This window comes from Taurulus bubalis (assembly GCF_910589615.1).
Source record: "Taurulus bubalis genome assembly, chromosome: 6".
NCBI lineage: Eukaryota > Metazoa > Chordata > Actinopteri > Perciformes > Cottidae > Taurulus > Taurulus bubalis.
Genome location: NC_136594.1, coordinates 8,915,914 through 8,934,809, shown reverse-complemented (window position 1 = coordinate 8,934,809; position 18,896 = coordinate 8,915,914). Strand labels below are relative to the sequence as shown.

The following is an 18,896-nucleotide window of genomic DNA, read 5'->3' as shown; positions in this document are numbered from 1 at the left end:
AATTCAAAACTGCTTTTTGTCCTGAAGGACCAGATTGGCATTGACCGTGTTTACAATGCAGTCCAAATAAAGAGGGCACACACAGGGAATAAAAGTCTGGTCTCGGGAGTGGAAACAGTGTTTTGCAGCTGAGAACTGGCAGAGGGTTTTGAAGCTGAGGCTTGCTTAGGAAAGGAAAAGAAAGGAAAAGAAAGGAAGTGTGTGAGAGCAGCCTTGGGGCCTTCTAGTTGAAGCATAGACTGTAGTTGAAGGACATTAACCATGAGCGTTAGCCTGTGGCGGTGGGGATATCCCAGACCGGGACAGACTGCGCTTTCTGGATTTCAAATAAACATCACAGGAAGTGAGGCTGTAAATAGAGTCGTCCTCTCTGGAGAACCAGAAAGCGAGAGACATTACATTTCCTTTAGATTTCTTTAAAATGCTTGGGAATTTTACCAGGGAGTCTTAAAATGTAAAGCAAAAACTAAAAGCGTCTTCAGCAGAAATTAAATTATTATCGCACAACTGCAGCTCGAAAAGGGCTTCGGTTCTAAATTAGGTTTGTCGAACGACGTGCGGGCCATTGGCATTTTGTAGACAGACAAAAGGTGATAGCAAGACTAATGGTGTCATTATGGGCTAAGGAATGGCTCCTCTAGTTGAATTAAAAAAAGCAATGACCCTGATCTGAGGGACATCTCGCGGTGACAAAAAGGAAACAGAGACAGGCCAGTGATAGAATATTGGATTTTGGCTGCCCTGGTCAGCGGTGTCACAGCTTTTATGGCTGCAATCGGGGCCATGACCACAGCGCTCCTGATGAGAGGATACAAGCAGCCATTTGTGACCCCTCACCTTTAACCTGACCTCCTAACTGATGATAGGACGGAGAGAGAGGGCTGTCCTTTGATCCCGATCGGAAATTGTGACGGTGTTTAATACAGCCAGACGGGGGCTACGTTTTGTGACCGTTCTGTTTCTCATGTGTGTGAATTGCCCGCCTCGATATGAAGTCAATGCGACAGCTCTGTTTGGTCTGCGTTCCACGACGATGGCATTGAGTCTAAACACACACGCCATGTGCTTCCGTCATTACAGCTGATTATCCATAATCAACATCTAAATATACCACTACCACTAGTGAGAAAACACAGGCCTCCTGAGCAAAGAAAGCGCCCTTCAAACATCAGGCTCGCCACAACACAAGGAAAACATTTTCCAACACTGAAGAAAGAAACGCCTCGGTTCTCCCGAAATAATAAATAAGTCGGTTGTGCTTTTCGGTGGCATCACTCATAATCACGAGTATTTGCTGATTTTAAAAGCTACGGGAATACAACTTAAGAGGGGACAAAAGAATAAACCCTCATGTCAAATGTGGCAATGCAGCGCGGGCAACATAAAAAAATCTTTTTTTTAAAAAGCAGAGAACTACCGATTTTCTTCTTTTGAAATCCAGAACAAATGGATTTAAATACACATGAGTTTGATTACAGAGTGACACACAACAATAATGTAACAAGACCAAGCAGATGGAAACCAAATACATATTTTCAACATCTTAAAATGTGAATAATTCTCTCATTGGCTACCATAAAGTAAAAATGTCTACGAATCAGACATGGTAATAACAGTTTGTGTCATTTCTTGACATTTTTAATCAAATGTTTATGGGGGAAGAGGAAAACAGAACAGACAAGGAAGCTGTTTTTTTAAGTTGTGTGACCCAAATGTTTCTGAAAAGCGATCTCATACCAACAATGACCCAAAAAAAAAAAAAAAAAAAAAAAAAAAAAGAGAGTCCATGTGTGCGGATGAGTAAGAAAAAAACAAATACCAAGTTATGAAATGTTATTCATCAGCGTCCTTCTGACTGATCAAAGCAGAAGTTAAGTAGTTTGTTGATGCTGCTTTGTCTCAACAACATGTGGGTGTTTGTGTGTGTGGACAACTTCACGCCGGTGTGTCATCTCCAGCTCTCAACAGTCGCACGTGTGTGTGTGTGTTCAGATGTTATCTGCTTAAAGAAAAACAGACACTCGCATTGGTGTTTGCCTGATCGAATCCACAACTGAGGGAATATTTACTGAGGTCAAAATATTTATACTGAAGGGTCTCAAAGAACTTCATAAACTCACACTTACAGTAACACAGTGAAAAACAGGACCTAAACTCACCCCCTTACAGCAATCACACAAACCAAAAACAGGTTACAACACTGATGAGCTGTCAATGAAAAGTTTGTTTGAGTGGAATAAATAAATGTATATAGTATATTTCCTATGACGGTAGTTTATCATCAAATCATTTTTCAATCTTATCTTGCAACAAATCTGGTATTTTGTTCCCTTAGGCTTCATGGCAGTGAATTTTAATGATGTGGCCGAACGAGAAAACTTAAAACACCGTACAGCTGCTTCACTCAGAGTGGAACAGATTTCTTTTGTTCTAACGACAAAAAAACCCAGCAGAGCAGCGACGTCAAGCTGCCATGCCGCGTCTAGGGAGCTGCGGACGGTTTGCTCGTCGTTTTGCGAAGTTGGGGATAAAAAGTTGGGGATAGTTGCCGGAGAGTACCCGCAACCAATCGGTAAACAGAGTCCTGTGACTCCTGTGACATCTTGACCTATGTTACAAAGAATGTCCTCCCGCCTGAAAAACATGAACACGCCGGAGAAAAGTTTAATTTGCTGCTGCCTGGTTTGTTTTTTGCTGTAATCAGGACCTCATTTTTCTTTTCTTTTTTTGTACAAGAACTGTAGGTCTTGACGTTTTAATACACAAGAGTATTTCGCATAACTTTGCAATAAAACGAAATACACAAACAACATTGAGCTGCAGTACAGACTGGTTTCCAAAACCACTAACTCAAAGTTAGTCTCTTAATACCTCTCTCATGCCAGTTGCTCAAGTTCAGATTACTTTTTTATGCGTCTCAAAATGAAACGGCTGGAAATTTATACTGAGGCTAAGATGAGAACGCAGAAGAAAAGATTGAACATGCTCTCACCAATGGCTCATAAATCAACGAAATCAAAGCATTTAGAGCTCAATGTTTGGGTATAATAGCACCTGCGTCTGGTGTTCTATTTCACCATTTTCTAAAGTAGCTCTCGAGCTATATGCCAGCTATTCCACTGGCAGCAGGAATGCAGCGTGCGCAGCTCAAGAAGCTAAGTGGATGACGGTAAATTGATTAAAAATGTGCATCCTGTTTGCAGGGGTGACAGAATGTGATGAATAAAGATGCCGGTCAAACAGAGCGGGCCAACTTCAAGGTAATTACATCATCGTTACATCATCTTTTTTACTGAATCATATAGTTCCTATGCAGCCAAATATGTAATCAGCCAGTAGCAGTCCAATGTGGTTTGGGATATTAGGGTTAGGAAGTCTAGGTTTCCAACCCACCCAAAAGAAATCTTAAAGTATACAACTTTAGCCAGATGTTTCAATAATGGTATGAATCCGACACCATCTTGCTTTTGCCATTTTCTTGTACCTGAAATGACTTGGAGGTAAAAACCAGGAGTCACCTAATTGGAATGAACATTAATGTATCCCCAAAGGATCATTTTCACATAGAACATGTAAAATATTCCTTCAGTCTACCGAGACTTACCGAGACCCGATTTAACGATGCCAACCTATTGCCATCAAAATACCCAAAGACATTGAATATAATGGTTGTTAAAGTAGGACTTTGTGCAACTCTGTATTGTGTGTAGGTTCCTTGAAGTATGAGCAGGAATGACAGTAAATCACGTCCCATGTTTTGAGCTTTGCGTTTGCCAGATCAAAAATGCAGGGAAGACTATTTCCACTCCAGATCCCAGCAAAGGAGCCTGGATACAATTTTATCAGCAGGACGGCTCGGAGAGAATAGCGGGGGAGAAACATAAGAATACATTCCAAGGTCTTATAACTTGGGACCTGTCAGGTAAGAAAACATTACATTAACAGTGCCTGTCAGGTGGAGAGGGCTCTGTCAGAGAAATTCATATATTTGAAACACGATTATACGTTGGGTGTAAATAACCAACCGTTGATGCCACTTGAGGCCCTCCAGTCCAGAGCCACTTGAAGCCTGCTCACAGTAAAACCGGCTGGGAGCCAAATTAAAAGCCACTCCATTTTTTAAGGAGTCTCCTGTCTGATTCTCTCCTCTCAGCTAGACTTCACTTCCTGTCAGGAAGTCCCCCTTGACCCCCACCTCCTCCGACACAACACACCCCGCCTCCTCCTCCTCCTCCTCCTCCTCCTCCTCTCTGGCTGCATAGTTGGCAACGGTAGGGAGCCAGCAGAATTAAGTGCCAGTTGGTGTTGCAGTGTTTTCTCTACGTCTCATAGGATGCTACATTTTCAAAGAATATACAGCACGATATTATCCTCTGAACCAGAGTGTTGGCGGGGACACTGAGCCGCGTGGCAGGGCTGTAAAGGGGCACTGGAGCCGAGCACAGGGTGAGGGCGAACAGGGAGGAGTGGGGGGGGGACAAAACACTTTGATTTGCACTGATCTTGAACCTTGTGTGCCTGTTTAACTGCACGGTGGGGTATGGGTCCGACTGTGAGGAAAATGATGGGGAAAGTATTTTTGTCCCCTGGTTTCATCGCATTCCTCGCCAGTACTCTCTCTTCTCTCCTCTTCCCAAGTGGTTCACACAATATGGTCTGCTCTTGATCCATCAAAGCCTCACTGACGGTGACGATGAAGAAATGCACTGACTGATATAAATGACTGCACTTTCATCAACGTCATTTTTTAAACAAGTACCTTGTGAAAACTTAATAAAACACACATAAGCAACTGTGCAAATGGTCCATCTTGCCGTTTTTGTTTCTTATTTCCAGGGCCACTCAGCTTCCAACTGGTTCCCTCGTTTCTCAGATTATGTTATTGATTGTGTGGAGCATGATGACCGTGCACTCCCGACCTGTTCCCTGACTGCAGGGGTTTAAACTTCTATGCCTCAGCCACTCTTACTTCTAACCTGGAGGTCAGAGGGTCAAGGGTCAGGAGGAACCAAGTGTTTGGGGAAGTCAATGTCCTTCTCCCCGCTGACTGGGAGAGAGAAGTGCCCATCTGTTAAACAGGTTAACTTTGGTGAGACTGGCTGGGAATATATGATAATGTGTGTTCATTGGATTAGCGGGTTAGGATTGATGTTATTGAATTACTATTAAAGGATTATCTGCATCAGTGCTCCCAACAAAATACTGTTTGTTTAGAACAGATATAGTGTATTTACCAGCTTCTGAAGTCCCTACTAATCCACTAGAATGTAATAAAATGTATTAAATAACAATACTTTGTGTTTATAATGTAATTATTCTAATAATGCAGCTTTCTCTGACAAATTTAAAACACTTTATTTTTTTGGAGGGGATACTATGCAACATCTAGTTGTAAATTCCATCGCAGACGATAGCAACAAAGTGAATATACATTATCTTAACTTTGGAGCGCAACACAATCTACCATTGCCGGTACTCTCTGCCAGCCTCACCCAACTTTCCTGCTCTCGTCCACTAAAATGATGACTGGCTTTTGGTCGCCGTTTGATTCCATATGACTGCAGCATAAGACTATACAGCCATGCTATTGGCTCAACGAAGACAGCGCTAAATGCGGTCACAAGGGCTCACATGTAATTTATACCATGTTCACGACCATGGTTTACTGTGTTAGCATGCTAACTTTAGCTAATTAGAATTAATCCAGAGAACAGATGAAGCCGATGGGAACAGCATCACCTTTAGAGGCATTTGTTGATAGTTTTTGACTTATTAAAACTATGACTTGCTGGTGGCGCTAGATGAAAAGATCACTAGATCACCAAAGTTATGATAATTCATACTGAGCGGGACATGAATGTTTTGAGATCTTTCACTTGATAAGTTAAAAATTGACCTGCTAAAAGCGCAAGAGGAAAAGTCAGGGGATCACCAAAGTATGGTTCAGCCTCCTGGGACCAGGAATGTCTGTTGAAAATGTGTTACGGTATTTCAGTGATGGACTGAATGTCAAAACCACAAACTAGCATGGCTAAAATTTCAGCAGCACCACTTTTCAGAAACTGCATCCCTGTAACTCTGGTTGTTAGTTCACAGGTCTCACTGTTCACAGGAGTTAAGTTACATTTTCAGAGACAAGTCCCCTTCTGTTAATAAAAAAACTATTCATGGTGAGGTCTGTGAATTAGCCATCCCGTTTCTACTTCTGCTATATTTGTGATTTCTAAAAATGTTTTCAATGCCGTGACCATCAAAAATAAAATGTAACTACCTGGGCATATACAAACTAAATGATCTGCATTACTATATACCATTAGAGGTTTTCGTATTTTGTTTAGGTGAACCGATCCTTTAACAGTTGACCACAATCATTAAACCAGAGCCCCTCCGCCCCACAACTCTCTCTCTCGCTCCCTCTCTTCCACTCCATGTAGAGGATGCATTTCTGATAAATGGCAGAAGGATGGATGGGCTGACAGAGGGGCCGGACAATAATGGCTGATCTACAGGACACAAACGCAGCTACTGAGGAGATTTATGGGCCTCTGCTCATCGTAGACTGTCCAGTAACCCAGGAGATGATTTCTCAAAGCTCGCGATGGACGGCAGCAAACGCGAGGGAAAAGCCCTTCCTCTTGTCCCGTCGCATTATTTATTTATCAGATGTTTTCGGTGGAAGCCACTTCAAGAAGAGCACGCAGGAAACACGCTGGCCGTAAACATGACCAAGACGGGAGAAAACGAGTGTCAGAGCGAGAGTGAAACCGTCAAGAAGAATCAGAGGCACAGGAAGAGTGGTTCTGTACATACAGGACAGAGAAAACTTGATGTTCATGTAATATGCAGGAGCTACTTTGAGGAAGCCATCACATTCAATAACCTGAAAGGGCTATGACATCTTCACAACAAAATATTATTACAAAAATATCTTCTCCTTTTACTTAAAATCGTATAATAAGCACCAAAGCATTGCATATTGATCCGAGTTGGACAAAGAACAGAGAAATGTTAAATTTATTATGGGATCCCTTTATGACGAGAGAAATTCTTGTAATCTAATTATTATCTTATAACACACAAGCATTATAATAGCCATATAAGCATTCCTATTTTTAAACTAGTAAAAGCTGAAAACATGTCAAATAGGAAACTTAAAAGAATCTGCAACAATTTTGATAAACATTTAAACATTTTACCATTTTTTATTTTAAAATTTACAAATTCCAGTTGTTAGAAATATGTATAATGTATGGTTTTGTTTGGCTTATATGTTAGTAAACTGAACTTTGAGTTCAAACTAATCTGCGGTTTGATCAATAGGAATAATAAAATAAATTCCATCAGCATTTAAACATTGTACATCTTGAATTAACAACAAAGCCAGGCAGAGATACAGTGAGTGGCAGCTCTTTATACGGTGTTGCGTAGCATTCTGTTGCAGCGACAGAATATGATCATTAATCCTCACTTTGTATATTCAAAGATCAATATTAGAGCGTAGAACAAGGCAGCATGCCACCCCAACAGTTAATGTCTGATCAAAATGGTCCTTTAATTGGGAGCACAGTTGTAGTTGTTTAGAAATGGGGCACTATCAAACAGCGGTTTACAATCCCCTCCTCAATGCCAAGCTGATGTGGCCGCCAATGTAACTTCCAAAGGATCCCTGATTAAAAACTGCTCTGCAGTCCCTAGCCTCCTGACCCTTCACCCCGGCTTCACTCCATCTCAAAGCTTGGGAAATTAATTAAAATTTCACAGAGATGGCATCGCATCTCCGATGAAGGAGTGGGGTGAGGGGGGTGGGGTTGGGGGAATCAATCAAAATCATCTCCATCTACTCCATCCACTGGTTGGCTTGAAGGCAGGAAGGAGTCACAAGATGGCCACAGAGGCACTTCCTGTCAGACGATTGAGCGCTTCCTGTGCCAGAGGGCCCAACAAACTTTGCTAAATAGTGTCATCAATCATGGCACCGGCTCAGTCTCTTTGCCCCACAAGGAGAACAAACACACAAATAATTATACGTAGTAATTTAGCCCAGAGGAAAGTCTGTCCCCGTTTTCCTCTTTTCCCCGGTGGAAAGCAGCACATCGCCTCTACTTCCCTCCCTCCTTTCCCCCCCTTACACAACAATAAAATTACATTTGCATTAGCTGTGAGAGAATTTGGTTGGATGATTTATTGAAGCAATCAACACTACGCTGGCCAATCCCTGTTCCTCTCCCAGAGAGAGAGAGAGAGCGTGTGTGTGTGTGTGTTGTGGAGATTGGGTGTGGTAGCTTGGAGCTTAGAGAAAAGGAAGAAATAGCTTGGGCTTGGGACCAAAGGGGGAAGCGAGGCATGAGCTGTGCAGCGGAGCAATCACCAAGATTCTGCCTTTGATTAGATTAGCATTAAACAACACCCTGACAGATATGACAAATAGGTGCATTAGAGCCTGTCATTCTTCTCTTTGGTTTTCTATCTAGCTTTCACTCCTGCTATTCCTTCGTCTCTGGACATTATAGGGCTCGCATTCCCTCCGCGTGTCCCACTAGCACAAATCTATGCGCGGCCCCTGACATCCAAACAGATGTGTAATCTGACTGTATTACCTTTTTAGAGAAGACGCGAAGTGAATAATGGGAACCAAACAGAGTAGGGGTTAAAAGGGGGAGACGGTGGAGGAAAGAAAGCCAGATGACAGGTGCTATTTCTTTAGAAAATAGAAATGATAAAAAAAAGCCAAGCGCAGTGGTGAGAGAGGAGTCATTAATCAGATATGTTTTTGTATTATTGGATATCTTTGTTTTTTCATGAGGTGCTTTAAATGGTAAAGATGCAAACAAACCGGGCCAGAGGGGAGTTATCTGTTGTCCTTGTCACTGGATGTGTGTAAATGAGGGCAACAGTTAGAAAAAATGTGGTTCTACACAGTTTTATGAAATGCATTTATACATAAATATAAAGTACACTGTGTAGCGGGTTTTGGTCCGCACACCTAAGGAGTTTCCAGGAGCTTTGTGTGTCTGGTTGCTAATCAGCCATCCTGGAGTGATATATTGACATCCGCTATCATTGATCTGCCCACGCCTGCTTATGATCCCTGAATTAGTATTCATGAATCCGGCAGCAGCTAAATAAACTTGGCAACAAAACAACAGAGACGGGAGGGATAATCAATGCAAAACACCATCAAATCTACATTATCCCTCCTCATCAGTTTGGCCAGGCCACAAGGGCCGGTGCTCGGGTCAGAGGTGACGCGGACGGGTCGGCCACCCTTGACCCTCAAACCAATATTTGCAGCCAGAGATGCTTTTTCTACGGTTTCTCTGCCCTCACTCGGGGACGGGGTGACTGCGGGAAGGTAGACAGGGTAGTGTGGAGGAGAAGATAAGGCGTTGGATGGCTCACTGTCTCCACTCTGGGCTGTGGATTTACTGCACTCAAGGTGAGCCTGATAAATCAGGTCGGTGGACGTGGGTGAGAAGAGATATAGACGCAAGACTTGCCTGTGAACACAGAAGCATGACGAGCTCCACCACCGAGCTGCTGGACTTCATGCAGACCAGGCCTGGAGAAATTTGAAAGAAAGGGAGTTAGAAATGTACATTTGACAATTATTTTTGTGTGCACTTTATTTCATAAACCTTCCTCTGTACTTATGGGAACACGTCCATGCACAACGCGCGTACACACACACACACACACACACACACACAAATAGACACGGATTTCCTAACCTTGTGCCATCTGTAGGGGAGCAGATAGTATTGATGGGCCTAATGAGCCGACATGATGTTACTGTAAACTAATACATATTTGGGCCTTGTATTACAGGCCGGACTTGGCCAGCATATGTCCCATTGATCCCTAATGGCGAGCCCTGGGCTTTTAAAAAGGGCAGAGGTGGACTAGAGTGTCCAGAGTCTGCTCAACATGCACAGACGGGAAGAAGGCAGAGTAGCCTTTGGTCTTTTGGTTGCTCTTCATATGACACGGAGACACATGCACCATCACACACACACACACACACACACACACACACACACACACACACACACACCTCCCCCTGCCTTCCCTACAGGCCCCCCTGCAGCTATCAATCAACTTTCCATTTTGTTTGGTGGCAGCAGACAACCCCAAACACTGCTATTAGTGGCCTGGCCTATGACCTGGCCCCCTAGAAACCTTCAGTGCAGCTACCAGCTCTTGGCCCAACGTGAGCTCATCACACAAGTAGATTAACCACGGCGTGGATATGTTATAGCATTTAAATGAGAACACTTTAAAGATGCGCCATCCTTGAGGTCTGACAGGAAGTGATTAAAATAATTATGTGTGAGACGTTGTACTTACTCGTGCCCTCAATAAGGAGCTCTTGTCCGTGGCTGCCCAGCAACGTCCGAGAGAGAAAGGGAGCAAAGTCCACGAAGATCTCCCTCAGCAGAGGAGCTGCCTTCTCCAGAGCATTCTCCAGACGTTCTGAGATGCTAGAAATGTGGGGATGTGATCCAAACAGTACATCATAAGTAAAATTAAATTGGCATGCAACTCCCAAAGATATCTAGGAAATTAAATATATAACATCAGTCTTTAATGTGAAGGAAAATACTGGAATTGGTACAAAGCAACAATCAGTGGATATTTATTCATAACTGATGCTCATGTGTTAAATAAAAGGCTTATAGTGCATGTGCGTGTGAGAAAGAGAGAAAAGAAGATGAATCACCTCATATTGGGGGCTGTGTTCTGGGTCACAGGGGAGAGTGGGGGGACAGATGGCAGGCTAGCGCTGGCTGGAACCTGGCCGCCTGCTGCAGGGAGAAACCAAAGAACTCTGTTATTAATCTGGATGTTGGACAAGAATAAGACGCAACACACACACGCACGCGCACGCACAGCAAGACATTATACGACCAAGGTAGCACCATAAACCCATGCGGAAACATGCATCTTCTGAAATAATACAAAGGCCTCCATTCAAATGTATAGAACGGGGGATTTATGGTCAAATAGGGCAAGTGGGGGCACAAGTATAATTTTATGGCTAGATAGTGGATGATGTACTCCGAGCACAATATGTCTTCCTTATCAATTTACAATTCAGGAGGTTTTCATGACGGAAACCTTTCAATTGTGCATTAAAAGGTGGGTAACATTTCACTGTCAGCTGAGGTCATACTTAATAATAATAATGATCATTTTGTTTTTTCAATATTCCAGCTATAGATCAAACACATGCGTAATATTAAGTATTTGTTATAAATAAGAAATATTTACAGTGTTACACCTGTGTTGGAATGTGCGATGTTAGAATAATGTATTTTTTTAAATTCTTTTTATGGTTTTCACTCATTAAGTCATTACATACCAATTTACCCCTCTGGCCTGTTTTTGTGACTGTTTCATTATACAACTAAAAGGTGCTTTACGACTTCATTCTGGAGACAGAGGCACACAAGGTACAAAGTCCATGTTTGATTGATCTGGCAGTAAATTCACTTCCCTGTGGCTCATAAATAAGCTAATGCCCAGCAGAATATGGAGGAGGGGGATTCCTCTGGTGTTTCAGCGAGCTTGTTTTTCCAGCAAGGACAGTCTCAAAGCAGGGATAACTCTTAAGGAATGACAGACAGTGTAATGTGGGCTGGAATGTGTGTGTGCGTGTGTGTGTGCATGTAAGGTGTTAAGCAGCGCCATGTGGGCCTGGTGAAAGTATCTCTCTCGAGCTGAAGTAGCTCCTTCAAACAAAGAGGAGTAAATGAACATCTCCATTAGTCCTCCCACTGCCCCACTAAAACACACTCACAAAGCCTATTTACTCAACACGGCTTACTGACACAAAGCGCACTTTGCATACAGCTTTACCAATTATCATTATTCACAGCACACACGCCTGATTTTAACAGTGAATGCACATCTCCTAAAACATGCAAACCCCAATTCTCATGTCACACCCTCCTCTCTTAAACATACAGACTGCTCAGTGAAAAAACATTTCACTTTAATACACACTAGCATATGCAGAAAGGTGACACGAAAAAAAGCAGCTGGCTGTCCGATCATTATTTACTGTCACTGCTGAATCAGGGAATATAGTAGTTAGTGTGCTCATAAAGTTGCAATAAAAGAAGTGCGTTTTCATTGTTTTATTCATTCACCTTAATTCCCTTTTGTAGCAGAAATACTCAGTGCTTTTACATTCATATCTACACCTGTAATTATTATTTACATTGATTAAAAAGTTTAATAAATGTATTTTTTTTTTAATCTTTACTTGTATTACTCTTACTACATACTAAATAACAGAAACTGAACAAGTGCAACTCTTGTTTCACACCATTTTCTCAGCCGTTAGTAACTAGATTACATTGTACAGACACAAATATTGACCGTTTCAAACCACTCAACCAAGTTATGACTCCACTGCCCTTTCAGAAACACTGCCATTCCAATATTTGAGAGTGTGTGCGTTTGTATACTCACGAGCTGCAGAGTCTGCAGAGGTGCTCTGTGACGCATCACCAGAAGATACTACGGCGACGCCGTCGATGGGTGTCCCACCAGACACGGATGCAGCAGTGGCTGCTGAGACGGCAGTGGAAGTGCCTGGAGATGGTGCCATGCCCGCTTTCTTGGGTGCGACGACGACACTTCTGCAGAGAGACAAGAATATTCCTTTAGCTGTCACATTGACAGAAGTATTGTATGCAAAGTGTGACGGTGCCCGCTCACAGCGAGCCTCACAAGGCTTTAATGCACAGCATGGATGGAACAAAAACTAACTTTGACTGGAAGAGTAATTACTTGACTACTTTACTGGCACAAAGTATTTAAAAATAGTCACATTCATCATGCAAAAACCTTTCAATTGTTTACTTGGCCATGCCGAAAAGAACTAAACGTTGTGAACAAAATGCATCTCATTTGGCTTGTAGACGCATGTCTTGGGCATCACAGTGGACAAAGTGCATTGTATATTTCTGTACAAACAACTGGATCACACTTTTGGTGCATGTTTTCAGCCTCCACGGTATAAACTAAAACTGTTTGCAATTGAAAGTAATCCTAAAGCACACACTATGGCCTTTATTGTATGACATTAACTACCGGTGACAGTTTTTTCCAATACCTTCCATTGAGGAATATTTAACAAAACCCTTTTTTTCTTAAAAAAATAAAATGCTATACTTCTAAAGGCATTAGCGTTTAATATCTTAATGCAAGTAGCTGTGTTGGTGAAATAAAATAATCTTCGAACTTCACAAATCTTCCTGATTTCCCAATTTAGAAGGAAAAAATGTTTGATTCCAGTTTTTGATTAATATTTGCAGTATTTAAGTCTACACAAATCTCTGCTTGTATTCAAAAAGTATTACGGTGTGGTACCAAGTTTAGCTCAGGTTTAAGTTTTACATTCTTATTTGACAACATTTTTTTTTTTTTATCTGATGAGCACAAATCACTGATCGTTGTCAGCTTGCTTTAATTTCTAATACACAGGTATCTATCTACATAGTGAATATGCTGTCCCTTTAGTCTTTCTCGTCGTGATGTAGCACGAGTGGAGTTCAATCCCCAACTAGTGAACAGCAGATGGGAGGAGAGCAGCATGCAGATAAGCTGTCAGTTTAGACCGGGGCTCTGACAGACCACTGGCCATATCAAAAGGGAGCCGGCCCGGCTTATCAGTGCTGACAAAAGGGAAGCAGGCTCTGATCACTGGCTACTGTTCCCTCTCAGAAACACAAACCCATGCAGGCTCACCAAGATATGCGAGCATCATCAAATGCACAAAACTTGGAATATGGAAATGAAAGAATACCGGCATACGGACACAAGCGCTAACATACATACATTCCTGCAGATTCCCAGAGTTGTGTTCATGCACTCACAAGAGGATAGTTGGTCTGGCTCCCTGTGGCGCAGACAGATACCTGGCTGCAATATCAAACGCTATTCTCAGTTGATTTAAGGCAGGTGATCAGATCTATTAAAAGTTACTGTGAACCCTGACAGCTGAACTTGGCTTCAGGTGATCTATGATTTAAGAATAATAAAGCTGCATACGGAGGCCAGAAGATTTACAGTTGTGTTTAAAAATAAAAACACAAACTGAAAAGGTATGGCCAGGAGAGAATGGAGATAAAAGTTTCTGGTTACTTTTTTTTGTCCTGTTCTGATAGTGAGTGGGCTGGATGGTGGTATCAGGAAACAAGGGCGGCGCTGACGTGAAGCACCCCAAGTGTCAACAGCAGGGGAGGGAGACAGAGCCCCCCTGCTGCGTGTGTGGACGTGTCCAAACTATTTGAATATATGCATATGGGTGTACAAATAAGTGCACAAGTGTGCGCGAGTCCACCAGTGAACATCCGTCCGTGTATGTGTTTGGCCTTCCATCTGTTCTGCAAAGGCCCAGTGAATTATTCAACAGGTCATTAGCCACAGTTATCATGAGTGGGCCGCCCCAGTCGATTAATCAGCCGTCAGCGGCCCCACTCAACCCACAAACAGGAGCCGAGGGCAGTGTGTGTGAGCGTGTGTGTGTGTGTGTGGCTGCATTATTTAAAGGCTTTAACATACAATGGATAAGTGCGGTAAACAATGTGATTCCAGTAATCTCTGCTATTTCAGGTAAAACAAGTGCGAGAATGAGTAAGGAAGTGTCAGTGTGTGTGTGTGTGTGTGTGTGTGTGTGTGTGTTAAAATACCATTCTCTAGAGTAGTAACAGAGCCAACTGATGTGAGGGAGGAGTGTATATCTGGCATTGTATCCGTGTGCTTGTTAATGTTCAAAATGTTATTTGTTAACATTCACACCAAAACATTTGCGTGTTCACACTTTCAAATCAAGTGTGATTAAGTCCACGGCATCCAAAGCTGTGATTGGATGATGACGGCTGGTTTGGGAGGAGCATTAACTTGATGACATGAGTGATTAATGAGTGGAGCAACTGGGACCAAACGGTATGAGAAAAGCAGAATCTCAATGTTTTTCATGTGTTTGAGGGGATATTGCACTGCATGTAGCATATGCTGTTTGTATCAGAAATAGAATCGTTGGATGTTACATATTTAGGACAAGGGGCAGAAAAAAAGTTGTTTTTTGTTAATTATATACAATGCAATGTGAATGTGTGTACATACGCATGTAATCTGATATGTATATATCTGCAGTTGTATATGTATAATGCATGTACTGTATGTACAGTACATGTACAGCCCTTATCATGGAACAAAGTTGAAATGTTTTATCTTAGAATTTACTATTGTGCTAATATGTATCATTCTACTTTTAAATATTCTACTACTCCAGAAGTCCTTATCCTACAACGTTTTAATAACAATATTTGAGGGATCATTGCAAAACTATTTTAAGTTAAGTGTTCGCATAGTGTTTGTGTTTGGGGAAATAGCCACAAACTCAAAGCTATGATGCAAAAAATAAATGATTTAATTATTTACCAATGTATCAACATAACTGTCTTGGATATCTATTATCAAATAACTTTTTGCATTTTGAGTGTGCGCCCAAAACAACCTTTTTTTTTTTACAAGTTACACAAGGGCTGATTAGTTTGATGAAGGATCACCAGGAAGCTTGTTTCAGGCGCATCACAAAAGACATTCTGAAGATTGAAAAAGGAAAGCAAAATGTCTTTCACTCTTTCAGCTGTGTTTGTTTCCGACATGCTCCCCTCTTCCTAAGCAGTACATTAACAACACTTCAGCATCAACACAACTCCTCTGCACATCGACTCTCACATGCATGCAGGGCCTTCTGCCAGGAATGCAAACAATCGCACCATGTATATCCCGATGTCTAACACGCACATATTCTACTGAACCGTGCAGTCTAAATCATCGGCTTGTACAATGACACTGTTTAGTTCTGGTTTGTGTCAGCAAATATTTGCAGACTGGCTGTCATAACAGGGGCATGGCTGAGAAATGGATGGGAGAAATCCAGCAGGTCTCCACTGGTAAATAAATCAGTAAGGATACTTCACCCCCTGACCAACCCCCCAGTTTTTATCTGGGAGATCCCAGCTCCTTTCATACATTGGTCTCGTAAATCCTGCCCTCTGGGCAAGTGGAAAGTTTGCCACGTTCAGGCAGGAGATGTCAGTGTAGAATATCAACTATGGCTTGTACTGGTGTCAGTGGGAGACTTGCTGGTTAGTGGGAGATGCTGAGCAGTGATAGAGTCATTACAACAAGATAATAAACACAGCGCATGTCTGCATGCGTGGTAGGTAGAACTGGTAAGGACTAGAGACAGCGTGCTGATAAAGGGTGGTAACCTCAGGAGATAAGGGAATACATGTGGTATAAATATAGGTGCAAAGCCACCAAAGAACCATCAAAATAATAAAATAATAATAATAACACCTCACTAGTGAGCTCTTTGAATGGGTGAACATGGAGAAGCTGGTTAGAAGGCTGGCTTCAATGTGTGCATATATTAAGTACTGACAGGGTCTAAGTCGCGGAAAAATTACATTTTGATTATTATTTTTCATCAAGCAAAAATGACAAACCAGTCGCTGTTTCAGAATTCTGAAATGTGAAGATTTGCAAAATGTTCTCCGTTTATATAAATTTGTTCAAATAAAAGTAACAATCTGAAGATGCATAAACTCTGGGAACATGTGCACTGTCGTCTATCTTGAGTTAATCCCACGAACACCGTCTGTCCTGCTGCTGTAAATGTAACTGGCAAAATCCCCTGAAACTAACGTTTACTTAAGACGGCGCCAAACTGTTATAGAAAATAAATCTGCCTTTAATTTGAATGAAAATATATACATTTGGGACCCCTTTTTTGAAGATTTACGCAGGAGCCAGAGTTGGAAATTATTGGGGTTGAAAATTGACAAATGTACTGTTGGTTTTGGTGTATTTCATGGAATTGTTAACAAAAAAATAATTTTCTTTTATTTATTTTTTTAAATACAAATCAATGTATTGGCTACCTTGTGTTTTCACTGATAAAATAATTATTAGTTCCAGCCCTGCTATGTGTCCATGTGTTGACACCCTCAGAATGGCTTCTATTCCATCATAAAAGGGAGCCTGGGCTGGAAACATTGCATGAAGAGGCAACGAGCGAGCTGTTAGTCTATGTTCTCCAGCTCTCCTGACGTCCTCTCTTCCTACTGAGTGTGCTCAGCGGACAGGAGCCAGTCTAATCCCCCTGATATGAGGAGCGCCCTGAGACCTGACAAAGCATTCCTCAGATAAAGACACGCGATCACAGAGATGCCGTGGAATTCCCACAGTTGGGGGTAGGCGGACTGACTAAGTGTGTTTGTGAGAGCGAGGGAGAGTGAGCGAGAGCGAGAGAGAAAAGGAGAAATGTTTTCTTCAGTATATGAGAACCTTGACTTGACATCACCCCCATGGAGACTTCTTTCTCCCCCTTCACCCATCTCTCTCTCTCGCTCTCTGTCTCGACCACTCTCTCCCCCCCTCTGCTGTTTGTGAATGTCTGTCTCGGAATCAACGCTCCAAATGCAAACCAGACCGGTGACCATCTTCCCTCACCTGGGCCCGTCTGTGGCTTCTGTACCAGGCTCGGCTATTGAAGCCATAGTGCTGTCTGTTTACCCCTGCGCCTCCGGGGGTAATGCAAATTATGCATTTATGCCAGAAACGGGATAACGGTTCAAATGTTAGACAGGGGGAGACGAGCAGCAGGAGAGATGAAAAAAGAAAAAGTCGTTAAATATCAGCGACAGGGTGAAAAGAAGCAGCTTCCTGCCAGCTTTGTTTCTCCGTCTCTTCATCCCAGACATGCCTCTTGTTTTCCTTAAGACAGTTTCTTTGTACGGCGGTTTGCTCGGATTGAGCACCTACATCAACAGTAAAAGAGACAACAATGGGAGTAAGGAGGAAAGAGTCAAAAGACTAAGATTCCCCCCCAGTTCAAAGGGGTTTCTGTGACAGAATGTTTTTTCATGATCCACCTCCTCGGAGGGTACCAAGCTGAGATGTCTTCAAGGTCTGACTTTCAAAAAGGTCCCCTGCAGTTATGTTGAGATAAATGGTATGAAACTGTCAACTGTGAAGCTTGAGAATCACATGTGTATTTGCACCATATGGGCTCTGGAGAAACTGACAAAGCTGTCAGGTCTGCACCGGAGGAATGATAGCCCAGATATCTTACTCACAATCCCCAATGTGCATGGCAGAAAAATATGATTTTCTATAAAAAGCATTGTAGTATAAGTGTATGCCGAGCCATGTTTGAACCGGAGCCCTCACCTATCAAAAGAGCGGAACTGTCGCGACGATTCTTTGGCTGCTTCCCCGAGGCTCCCTAGAAACGCTGGTGGCAGCAGACTTGGATCCACCATGATATCAGCTGGAGCGCTCACCAGGCTGCGCAGAATGTCCTTCACATTCTTGCCCTTTGAGTCGGCGGGGAGCGAAGGTCTGACCTCGGAAGACAGTGTGGACAGGGCCTCTGAGATGGCGTCTGGACCGTGAGTCACGGCAGAGGATGACAGGTCCGCCTCGCTTGCGGCGGTCGAGGTGTGGTCGTCACCGATGCCGGAATCATACCGCCGGAGGGAGACACCGTTCTCCACTTCTAGTCCACCAGAAATGGCACCGCTATCTAAGAAGAGACAAATAATAAAAGAGCAAAGGTGAGCAATAAAGCAACGTCATATGAGAGTTTAATTGCAGAGGCTCCCAATCTTGAAGTTGGGACCCCCACAATTGGTCATGATGGGAATAATTGAGTTCATTTTTCATATTCTATAGTTATTACTGTGTAGTACAATATATATTCAACAGCCTCTAAAAATGATTTAAATGAGGAAGCGAAAAAGGTGTCGTAAATACTCAAGACAAAGCTTTGTATTTAGGGGTTAAAAGCAGAAAAGCATTACAGGATTACA

At 42.5% G+C, this 18,896-nt stretch overlaps 1 protein-coding gene across 1 annotated transcript in view; it reads right to left on the bottom strand.

The window, feature by feature from the left end:
- lrba (LPS-responsive vesicle trafficking, beach and anchor containing) overlaps positions 1–18,896 on the bottom strand; it is a gene marked incomplete at its 5' end in the record, with an annotated part of 181,654 nt that overhangs the window by 106,159 nt on the left and 56,599 nt on the right. The window contains 5 exons of the mRNA XM_079220303.1: positions 9,498–9,559; positions 10,345–10,478; positions 10,718–10,802; positions 12,475–12,644; positions 18,256–18,610. Of these exons, the coding sequence (XP_079076429.1) occupies positions 9,498–9,559; positions 10,345–10,478; positions 10,718–10,802; positions 12,475–12,644; positions 18,256–18,610 (806 nt within the window). The remainder of the gene's footprint in view (positions 1–9,497; positions 9,560–10,344; positions 10,479–10,717; positions 10,803–12,474; positions 12,645–18,255; positions 18,611–18,896) is intronic.